The sequence below is a fragment of the Toxotes jaculatrix genome, chromosome 4, assembly GCF_017976425.1.
Source record: "Toxotes jaculatrix isolate fToxJac2 chromosome 4, fToxJac2.pri, whole genome shotgun sequence".
NCBI classification, from domain to species: Eukaryota; Metazoa; Chordata; class Actinopteri; family Toxotidae; genus Toxotes; species Toxotes jaculatrix.
In genome coordinates, this window is record NC_054397.1 from 24,851,832 (window position 1) to 24,864,113 (window position 12,282).

A 12,282-nucleotide genomic window follows, 5' to 3' on the forward strand; every position below is an offset into this window, starting at 1 on the left:
CTAACTCAACTCAAAGTGCAATTAGATGTATGCCTTCTGTAGGTAGCTCCACCTTCACCTCAAAGGAAACGTGTCCGTCTGTCAGTTATTGAGTTGCTTAGCTGGTTTCAGTATGAGTACGAGAAATATGGTTTAACATTCTGAGTTCATTTAAATGATGGAGTTTGAAGGACAGTCTGATAGTTACTCTCTGTCTTCTCTTATTTACCAAGATACTTAATAACTGAAAGAATCTTGTAAATAAATCATTCAAATGCAGTAACTGAGATTTATGTTCCTATGTTTAGAAGTATACTTGCGGGAACTAGAATGATATAAATAATCAAATCTATTTTCTTTAAGAAAAATAAGAATAAAATGATAATATAATAATAAAATGAACTTTTGCACAGAAAGGCGTAGACTCCGTTTGACTATGACCATTAAGACCAGGATCAAAAAAAAGCAGAGTTGACAGTATCCATCTGTTATCAGATACCTGTGGGAGTATGGACTGTTGACTGTTAACATCAGTTTCCTGTCAAAGCGAGGCTTCATTTCCTGCCCAGATCGGTTTGTCTGACTCTGAAAACCACTTCCTGCACTCATGCTGCTCTCTTCTCGTACACACCTGCAAGATATTTCTGTGCTCCAGTGGGGTGAGATGTCACCGCTAATGTCAGTTGTTGTCTGATAGCAAAATATAAGTGGACAGTGGGTTGCTGAATCCACTGCAGCACTCTGCATTTTACATCTATATGAGAGGACATTGTCAGTGAACCATGAATGTCTGTACAATATTTTGGGCCATTGCATTTGTTACAGTTTGATATATTTATCTGAACAAATTAAAACTTTGACCAGCTGGTGGCGCCAGAAGAAAAGCCTGGGTATCACCAAAGTCTTTAAGTTTTATCCTCTTGGCATTATGCACTCTGCCGCTAAAATATAAATGGGTTGATCTCTTAAGACTTTACCACAAAATGTCACCTGTTATATTTATTAACTTTATCTTTGTGACTACTGTAGAATATGAATACAGAGAAAAACATCAGCAAATAAAAACTGCAGCTGGGTTTAATCTTGTGTATCTGATTGCTCTGGCTATAGATAAGATGTTACCATGTCCGTCCTGTACACTCTGGAGAAGCTATATTATTGCTTAAACTTCAACTTACAGAAAAAAGTTTGTAATAAAACACCATCATTGTAATGTGTTTAAATGAAATTAAATGAGCTGGTGGTTATTTTACCTCCTCTCTTTGCCTCCGAGAAAGCTACTTGTTGCAGCTACGGTCAGTGCCCAGTAGAGGACACTGCACATCTATTGAAAATGTTCTCAAGTCATAAAGCAGATCTTTTCTGTTTCTGTAGTAACATACAGTATTTTCTGTCATCAGTGGTTGATCCAATGTGGTGTTTCACCATTAGCCTCAGGTGCTACTGTCGTATATTTCAGTAAGAACATGTGCTCTTGGTCAAACTCTGCACAGCTAATGAGACTGACAAAGTATCAGCAATGGTTTCACCCCTGCCAGACTTGAATCTAGGACATCACAGTAACAGTATTTACCTTCAGTCTGCCGAGCCCACTGTACACCTTGCTTAATGATGGCTTTGTTGTGTTTTTGTCTGTCTCTGTCTCACTGAACGTGCTGTTCCCCCATGCTGAACCACTGAACGACACACAACGTGACGACCTTTTGCAACGACCTTGACTGAATAGGAACCAAAGCTGCGGTGTTCACTGCTACATCCTGTTTTCATGCTAAAGCAATGAATGGTGTATTACTTTGTTGTAATGGATTCACAATGGACCACATTCCCCCCAAACAAATTCTGCAGCCAAACATTATGAGGCCATACAATATTTTTTTTAGTCTTTTTTAGTATAATTACTTGTTCTTTAACATTTGGTGTAGGGGCAGACCTTGGTGTAACTCAACTAGCCTGCCCTTTGAAACACAATCGCCTTAATGCAATCATCCACCACCATGGCTGCTAAACCTCTTACATAATTAGGATGTGAGTGTATTTAACTCTAAACAGAAGCTCACAGGCCACAGTCCAGACATATTTGTGCTTAACTGAGGAAAGAAACTCGTGTATGAAACACATGAGCTTGAAATGAAGGTAATTTTTCAACAAATGTTTCAGTGAAACATAAATTATGTACTTGTAATGGTAAGTACATTGTATAATTGATCACTAACGAGTGAAGCACTTCAGTGGGTTCAGTGTTTTGTATTGTTTTGTTGTACATCAATTTCCACACAGTATACCAGTCATAATAATATGCTCTGTGGCTCTGTAGGAGCTTTTCACATGTGTGAGGAATTAACCCTCATGGTGTCATCAGGGGAGCTATCCCCACACTCCCATCTCAAATTCTGTATATTTTGGTCTCTGATGCTTCAATTTGGGCCAGTCTTTCCAAAATATGACTCTTTGTACAATGCCAACACATAATGAAACAACGTTACATATTACTACTGCTCAGCACTGCCATAATTCTGTTTTTATGTTTACATACATGTATCACCAGTCACTTTCACTATAAAGACTCAAGCACCTTTTGTATATAGTATATAATATTTATAATCTGAGTACTTTTGCCTTTGTTTTTCTCCATTGTGTTTTGGATTGTATATTGTTATTTTTTATATTTTCTTTTACTGCCGTTTCTACCTTTTTCTATATGCTGCTGTAACAATTGAATTTCCCCGTTGTGGGATGAATAAAGTCTATCTTATCTTATCTTATCTTATCTTATCTTATCTTATGAGTCTCCCAACTTTATAGAAGGACCATACTATACTACTGCAGTATCCTTTAAGTAAGCTGGTCAACTTCAAGTCATCCCCAACCTACTATTAAGCCACAGCCTGATAGTGTATAGATCCTTTTGGTTAAATGTCATTCTTAATATATTTTATCCTCGTTGACAATAGAAAAATGTTGGCTACACATGAATCTGTTACCTAACGCATAACACACACACACACACACACACAACACTGCACTGGGCACATACGGTACTAATCTGATAACCATTGCTGAGCTGGTTGCATAAAAGCTGTGCATTGTGTCACTTATGACTGCGGTGTAATTCATGGCCAGTTCTTTGAAATAAAACAACGATGCCACGACTTCAGCACTAAATTTTGTTGTGGCGTAATTATCCGCATTGCTCACAGATGACTGTGCTCCGGTGTTTGTCCTTCCCTTGAACAGATGTGGTCAGGCGGTGGGTTTTTATGAACGCAGCACTGCGTTTCTCTGAGAGGTGGAAAAAAACTGGGCTTAGGGGGAGGAGCGACGGCATCACAGGCATGACCGAGAGAGGAGGAGATGACTGAGAGAGGGATACAGTCCTCCTCTGTCCACACTTCATCTGTGTATCCGCGATTACGCTGGGGACTGTCTACGATATTCAGTTCGTCGCTCTTACTATGCCCATGAGTGCCGGTCTGTGAGACTTGTCCGACGGTTAGCTTGTTGGCTGCTTACTTCGGCTACATGGCCAGCTAGCACAATAAAGCTAACTATTGTTAGCTGCTGGCTTCAGCTCAATACACGGACCCGGCAAAGTAAAGAGCCGAGGAGGGGAATGGCAAGAGTTCGCCCGGATAGCCTCTTCAGAAGAAACAGCTACTAACCAGACCCATCGAGACCAGATTTCTTTAGTTCTCTGAGTCACCGGTAAGTACCAGTTATAAGGTTTATGTCAAGTTAACAGCGATTTGTAAAGTTAGCGCTATCATCCAAGCTGGTCTCAGTTAGCCACCTCTGTGGTGTAAGCTAACGCTAACAAGTTGGCGTGGCATATTTTACACACCATCGAGGCGATTGTGTTGAAATAACAAAACCTGCGATTGAGTCTTAGTTTACATTTTATTTTTAACTCGGAACGTAACATTTGGTGATTCAAAACATCTTCTTTGTCCAGGTGTGGCTCCGTTTAAACTGTCAAACGTTGACGTTAAAGCCGACATCCTGTTACAGAGAAATCAAAGCGATTCACAAGACTAAAACAAATAAGAAATAAATTAATTAATTAATAACATAAAATAAAATAAACCAAAGCAAAATACGAGGTGTTAGCTAAGTGATCCAAAACGAAAACATGTGAAAGTGCACACAAATAACACCCGTTATACACAGACATTTGAGAAGACGATTAGACTTGAGTCTTAAATAGCAGCTGCCAAACGATTAAATATAAATGTTGCTATTCTGAGTTTGTAAGTGTGTCATCTGAAGTCTCTTAATAAAACATGTTAATGTTTTGTTTTGACGTGTCTTTGAAGTTGCTGACCGATCCTGAAGCATGACGGTAATTATACATGGCAATAGCAATCGTGTTGTGTAGAGAGCCATACTGTGGCGACCTGTTTGTGCTCTGTCTGCCCTAGCCCGGTTATTATTAGTCTGCCTGTCCTGATCCCTCTGAAAGTAGCGCTGGGACTTCAGCTTACACCCCTCCTCGCAGCTATGTTCCCATCACAGCGTAGCAGGAGTTAGAAACGTGTATCCACATGCTGAACTAACAGAACGTGAAGTTCAAGCCACACATGGCACTTCTGCGAAATGACCAGGAGTAAACAGTTTTGCATCACAGTTTGTTTGGTTTATGAAAACTAATGCCTTTTACTGCTGCTGGTAATTTTCAAGTGACTACATTCATTTTATTGTTGATATGGTTTCCCTCAGTCTCATCCTGTTTCCTAGCTTCTTGTGAAATGCTCCAGTGTTTTTCATTGTTAGGTGAAGTGACGTATATAGCTGAGACCTGAGCTTCTGCAGAGACAGTAGTTGGACTTAGCTTAGTTATATCCCCAATAGTTTACAGTGAAAAACCATTGCAGTGGTCTCTGTTTGATAAATGAGCAGGAAATGCTGCATCCACTCATCACAGAGATCCTCAGTCAAGGCTCTGGAGAGTTCCCTTCTGCACTCCATCTCTATACATGATTTTCATGAGTTTTAGTTCCTAGCTTGGGGCTGCTTGCCAACACACAAGGCGCACACAAGCTTCAAGTCGGCCAAAACACACCTTTACTGAATTACATGCCAAGTCTCCTGTTGTAAGGCCAGATGCTGCCATAATGGTGTAATTTTGACACTCAGCTCAGTAATTGTGATGATGCCAAGAAGGAATGAAATGCAGCCCTATATTCTTTCTTTCACAAATGCCTGTGATCATAGCTTACTCTTCCTTTTCTGATTGGTTTGTTCTTCAGGTTGTTGGTGTTACTGTAATCCCCATCATGGTGCAGAAGTACCAGTCACCTGTGCGGGTGTACAAGCATCCCTTTGAGCTGGTGATGGCGGTAAGTGTTTTTACCTGTAGTTGCAGTCAGCCCTCTGTCCACATGAAAATTGCATGCCACAGATGCAGAGTTATGTAATGCTGGTGGGTGGGCGCTTTGAGGTCACCCTCAGAGGGTAGTCATTGAATTACCCACCTTGCATGTTGTTTTCTCACAGATTCAAATGCTGTTGCTAAAGGTAGACGGCAGCGCACACAGTTTACTTCATGTTCCCACATCACCATTACACAATGAGAGAGGTTTCCGACCAGCGGTGACAGCATAAACGTGTGTCAGATAAAACACCCTTCACTGCTAATGTGCTTTGTTGTAGAAACAGAGCTGAAGCTGAATTGTTTACTGTTCACTGCTTACTGTGTGAATACACTGGGAATAGCCTAAAACCAGTGGTTTATTCACTGGAATCAGGTTATACCTTTGCAACATACTACAGACACTCATGTCACGTGGGCTACTGAAACCACTGACCTTCTCCATCTAGCTTCCTGTTGCATGAACCTAGTGCTAGTTGTGAGCTGGTGCTAGTGCTGGCTCAAAGTCGGTGCAACTTGTTTCAACTTGGGAACCTTCGAAGAACCGGTTTGCTTTTCTACAGGTTAGAGGGCCACTGTACAGCCACGTCCTTATGTCACTGTGTACATCTGTATAGTGGACTACACTGTCTCTTTACAAGTGTTTTGCTTCAGTTTCATGTCCATATGTTTTTTTCTTCTTCTTCTTCGGGTTAGGCACACTAGACACTACACTAGCTCTTGTTTTTTTTAAAAAATGATGGTCACAATGTTTGGCAATAATTGGTGTTGTTGGTGGTTCTTAGTTCTAGACCGGCAAAGATTTGGAGCCGTTCTGGAACCAGTTTTCCTGACTGAGAGCCAGTTCTTTGGCTGGTGAAACACGTAGAACTGGTTCGAGATTAGGCACTGGCTCCGAACTGGCGCTGGGGTATGTGGTGTTGAGCCATTGTGCTCTACATCCACACAGTCAGCATCTGAATATACAACATAGCTGCACTGCTGTGTCAAACAGAGGCTCCATCACAGACCTGGCGGTAGTAGGTACATTTGCACTGTAAAAAATTCAGTGCTTAGCAAGGCTTTTAGTAAGCGACTGTCTGACTGTATGTTTTCGCTCTCTTTCAAGCTTGAGTGCCCGTGTTGAGTGCAGAGAAAGTGTGGATTTGCATGTTTTAAGTGGACTTCCCAGAAGCATTCCTGGTGCCATCTGTGTTTTCTGTCTGTAAATTTTGGAATATGGGTTAATTTCCCTTTTTCTGTACCTAGTTTTCCATGTGTGGCTGCCAGTCAGCCTGTACCTCTGTGCTGCAGGAATGGGGGTGGGTGGAAGTCAGAGAAGATGCACTCGCTAAATCCTTCAGCAGCCAGTGCATGGAAAACACTAACTGATTGATTCCACGTAGTGTAGTGTCTCTGTATTGATAAATAGTGAAATCTATTTTCTCTTATAAAAACAGTGGTAGAAAAAGAAGCTGAAGCATTCTACACTGAGGCCTGTAATCACACACTGGATGGACGGTTTACTCAGCCATGTTTTGACCTCAGCTGCTGTTTGTCAGTGATGTGGTGTTAGCGCACTCCTGCACAGTCCTGGCCTGATTATACAACTGTCAATTTCAGCCAAACAGTTGAACTAGTCCCAGATGCTTTATTGCTGAGCTGATCATTTCTGCACTGTGTTCCTGCTTCACTCATTTAAATGACAGGAAGTTAGCTGGGAATTACTTTCTTTTCACAGCCTGTCGTCTTTTTTGTGCATCGAGTTCCAGACAGGTGCTGTTTTCTTTAAATGGAAATCAGCTTTCTACACCGGCATGAAGGAGGATGCAGGAAGACTAAATCTCCTTAGCACAGACTGGATTGAGCACCGGGCAAACAGATGGCTATAAATAGAGGGCTGGTATCTACACCTGGGTCTACACATGCAGCCAAAGTCGCCAATAGTAATAATGGCAAAGCAGACTTAAAGTGATTTGTAAGCTGGAGATGACCCACCTCGTGGGCTTCCTGCCGATGGGACAGGCTTACCTTTGGAAAACTAATGGAGCTGCCCTGGGTGCATTTAAACTAGGCCACATTTGCTTGCTTCATATTCTATGATATAATGGTTAAGATGCCAGCAATGTGGTCAGAATCTGTAGTGAATATTTGAGTCAGTAAGTGGCTAAAATGTACATTTAAATCTGTTTGCAGCTGAGTTTGGTGCATTCGGATCCTTTTCCCTTTTTGTCCCTTGTCTCTGCAGTGAGTATTTTTGCAGACACTGCAGAGCAGGCCTAATGGTGCGTCACAACACTCGCTGGCTCTTTTTATTGAAAATTCATTGAAATCTCTTCCCTCTCACTTCCTCTATAGCAGGGTTGTCACCATTGCAGCTTGGTAACGTATAACAACATCTTGCGTCAGTGGGAAATTGTCACGAAGCATTGGAACAGTGGGCTGTTTATCTACTACGTCAACAAGAATCAGCTTCTTTATTTCTTTATGTCAGGTACTTTTGCTTTTCGGTGTGTATTAGGTGCACATATTGTGCAGGCTGGGCTAGGCATTATGCAGAGCACTTCAGAATAATACACACACTGCTGAAGTGGGCCACAGCTTTAGTTCTTGTTATTTCTCTCTGGAGTTCTTCAGTCAGAGGCATCTGAAATATTTGCCAGTAAAGGCATCTCCCTTTCGCCTGTGAGGGGATTATATTTTACATTTTCTTTTGAGGAATTTGGTGTACTCTTTCTTCTCCACTCTGTTGTTTGGATACTGTCAGTTCTTTGAAATACCCATCTGCTCTTGTGAGAGTAAAAACCAAGGCTCTACATTCCTCTGTTAAAGCTTTTAAATGCATTCCTTTAGTCTAGATGAAATACAGCCTCTCCTCGCTTGGCCTTGAGGCAGGTGCTATCAAAGTATTTCGACCTCTGGCTAGCACTTCTGTGGCTTGAATGTGCTGTTGCATAAGGCAGGCCTGGATCTCAGATCCCCCTCAGCTGTTTTTGTTCTGCAGCGGTTACTGTACCCAGCTTTGAATGTAGTATTTTCAGTATTCCTGGTGTTGACAGCTTTTTGGCAGATTTGACACTCCTCTCATTAAATTGGCAGTTGAAGGTCCAATCTGATGGTTTTACAGTCTGCACCCTTTACTCCAACGATTATAACATACATGGCCTAGAACAGAATGTACCAATACAGCACTGAGCTTAATGGTAATTAAATTTGTTTTTAAGAATGAAGTCACTCACACATACTGAAATCTGGCCATCAATACCAAGAAAAATGTTAGTGTAATATTGTGTATTGTTGGGTGTTGTTGTTTTACTTGTTTGGACTTTGGCTTGAGGGTATTGTGAAGCCCTTTGAGATTGCAACTCTAATGAAGAGCTGCACAAGTAAATCTGACAGGACTAGACTTGACACTTAATTGAAGACAGTGCTGTAATGTTTCACTGAGTGATTTTTTTGCAGCTACTATGTTGAGGATTGCTTGTCACAGAGACCAGCGCCTGAAAGTACTGACTAGATTAGGACGGCGCCAGAGTGAAACGTACACCACAGCATCTTCAGTATGTGCCCTGAAAGGAAACTCTGAACTTCGCTTGTAGATAAACTGTAAGTAAGATAAGTAAACTCAGTCAACAACGCTCTCATCCTTCTGAAAGCCTTGCCCATGGGTTGTTTTGTACCAACAACAGCTGACCGGGGTTTGTTTATGTTGCCCAAAAGAACACAAACACTGATGTGTATTAGCTTTGACCTTGATAGCCTTCTTATCACTCCACAAAGTTTGCTTCTTCTTTTTTTGGGGGGGTGGGTGGCATTTGGCAGTATCACCGAAGAAAAGACGCCAGTTCCTTTTTCTTCTGAAATCACCTTCAAACACAGTGGTCCCTTGAGTCTGTGGCTGCATATAAATAACAGGAAACGTAGTTGATGCTGTTGCTGCTCTTATCGCAGCAGTCCAGTCTCAGAGCCTCTAGTCTGTCCTCAGGGAGTCAAAGAGGAATGTCTAAAGCACAACACAATACCGCTCTCGCTGTTGTTTCAGGCCTGAAGGGACAGTTGCATCTGGCGAACATCCAACGATGAAGAATGACTTCTGTAGCCACATAAGGAATAAAAACCTGGTTGAAGCTGGAATAGTAAATAACTGCTAACTTGATTATGTCTGTTATAGTTGATCTTAAAAGACAATAACTATCCCTAAAATCTCTGGACTCTCAGATTAGTTCTAATGCTACAGAGAGAGGGTATTAAGCGAGTCAAAGCCTAACCTGCTCCATGGAAACGTATGGGTCTGTAGCTAATCCATGAGGACAAAGCTCTTTGGTCCTGCCCCTGTCCCAGTAGAGTTTCTACAGAGGAAGGAACAGGATGTGCCATGCTAGCGTAATGCCCGCTGGACTTGTCGGCACCATCAATGTCAGGGGACATTTTCTTCTTTGTGACTAAATCCTTTTTTTTTAATCAGGGGCAGCAAAACAAACAAATACTGTACACTTCAGATAGTAAATGTTTGCTAGGCAACAGACTGAGTTTCAGAAGAAAACTGGATTTTCAGTGCAGTAACCAGAGAACACTAATAAAAGGAACTGGCTAAAAGATGAGGAAACAGAGCTGTGTTCAGTAGAACTTATGGGTCTAAACAGAAATGCCGCAAGAAGACAGACAAAGGGGAAGAGAATGAAAGGGAGAGACAGATTGACCCAGACTGTGGTAGCTGCTTCTTATGTAGACTACAACCTTTCAAATTCAGTTTTCAGAGTTTCGCTTTCCTTTCTGTAGGGCCCACACACTCCGCTGAGAGCAAAGGGTGCAAACGATTGCACTGCACACAACTCCTGCTCAGACATATCATTTCACAGAATTAGACTGGCCCTTGTTTGTTCTGTACCACGTTGTTTCAGAGGCTCATTAAATGAGGCCCTCAGTGTATGACTGACATACATGGGTTTTTTTGCAGGTGAATGAAATGGGACCAGCACTGCAACCCATTTAAGTGTTTGAACAGGTTTGGCCTGCCTAATCTGATGAGTCCTCCTCCCGTGGATGCCTGTGGTAGTTGGCAGGGGGCCTCACTGTGCATCACCAGCTCTGAGTGGCAGACATACAGTATTACCAGTTTTGCGTTTGATTCCTATCAGCAGTGCTGTCCTATCAGAGTCTATTTTGCCTGTTGGTTAGTGAGATAAGTGCACCAAAAACCCAGGTCTTTTAGATAACAGAGCTCACATTGTTCATGCTGCAAAGAGTAAAGAATTGAAGAGAAGAGACACTGTTGGTCATGAAATGTTTTGTGTTACCAGGTCTGGTTTTCTGCAAAGAGAGAACTACTTTGAGCCTCCTGTAACTGTCTAAATGTGGGTCATCCCTCGCACGTTTTTCCAAGCGTCAGGCTGCCAGCACATTGTTTTTGTGCCTGTTTACTGCCGGGCCAGTGTTTCTAAACTTGGCTCATTCTGCTGTCCCCCTTCTCTCTGTGTCTAGCCTGGCTCAGTGCAAAGCAGCCCTACCAGGATGACATCCTGTCCCACCATGTCCTGACCCACTTATGGTCAGGTCTGGTTAAGGCTTTTGCAGCCCAATTCTCTTGCACCAGAGTATCCCAGGCTTTACTGTGTTGTTGTAATCCGTCTGCGAGCTGCTGGCTTGTCTGTCTGTCATATCACTTAGTGGTGTGAGGTCTACAAGCGTCAACTAATACTAGCAAAGAGTCTCCTTAAGAGGAACTGGGTCATTTTATTAATTCACATAGTCTTTTTTATAATGGAAATGTGGTCCATTGAAATAGAGAGCACAGACAAATAGAATGAAACCTGATTCCACTTCATTCATACTAGTTATTCAGTCTGAGCTCCTCAGGGGCGATTTAATGTCAGGAAGGAAATTTAGTATGCCCGCTTCAGTGAGATCAGAGTTTGCTGATCTGGCTGTTAATGTATTCTTTTCTCATTAGCTTTTCCCTGCATTGCACCTGTCTGTTCTGATTCAGAGGATTCCCGTCCACTCTTCTGAATGAATCTGTCAGAGCTTTGCCTGCAGTGTCTAATTCACTTACTCGGCTAGATGCTGTTTGCCAAAAACAATGAAGAGTTATGGGCTGCCTTGGGGAGAGGAGCTTATCGACCGGATTGCTGCTTCAAACGGAGGACTCTGCCGCCAGCACCACGTGACTGTGGGAACCTATGAGAAAACTCTGGAGCTGATTTCATTCACTGATCACCAGGACACTCATTCACCCTCTTTGCTGCTGCAAGGTCGAGATGCTGCCCCAGTAGCTCCCCTCCCCCCGCTCTGCTTCGCTCTGCTAGACACAGATGAATGTGTACGCACATACTCTTACACAATGACCCTTTAGCGTATTTTGCTCTGCAGTCATGCTACAGTGGGGTGGTGGATAGTGACTCAGATCTATGCAGCAGCTATGTGACGTTAATAGGAATGTATACAGTATATTGTGACAGTCCTCTGCCTTCATGTGAATGTTTGCCACCACGTTTTTCTGGCAGCATGTGGTCGTGTTTTGAACTGGCCTCTTTATTCTCACCATCAGCTTAAGTATGTGAGCTGTGTAGCAGGGCCAGATTGGCCTGTTGGCCTGAGTGCAATTAGTGGCAAAAAGAATGGATCATTCTGCTCTCAGATCTTTGATACGACTCTGTGTGAATGGTGGACAACAAACTACTTATGCATTCTAACATCCCGTACTCACACACACACAAGAGTCCATTAATCTCTAAAGAGCAGTGATCAGAAATCACCAGTCACTGTGTGCCCTCTCTCCCCTCAGCTGTCAGCTGGAAGAACTCAGATGGTCAGGAAGCTCCAACAGTACTTACTGTTACCATCTTGTAATAGCGGTGGCCGAGCAGGCAGTGAATGTGCCTTGCCAGCACTTCTCTTTACTGTAAAGTAGCATATTAATAATTGAACAATTTCCGGTAACTTGTTGCTCATGAGGAATC

General features: G+C 42.4%; 1 protein-coding gene across 2 annotated transcripts in view; it reads left to right on the forward strand.

Moving 5' to 3' along the window:
* Positions 1–3,334: 3,334 nt before the first annotated feature.
* si:dkey-237i9.1 (SEC14-like protein 1) overlaps positions 3,335–12,282 on the forward strand; it is a 30,933-nt gene continuing 21,985 nt past the window's right edge. For both annotated transcript variants that reach the window (XM_041035579.1, XM_041035580.1), the window contains exons 1-2: positions 3,335–3,681; positions 5,223–5,312. In XM_041035579.1, coding sequence (XP_040891513.1) covers positions 5,250–5,312 — 63 coding nt within the window. In that variant the 5' untranslated portion in view covers positions 3,335–3,681; positions 5,223–5,249. The remainder of the gene's footprint in view (positions 3,682–5,222; positions 5,313–12,282) is intronic.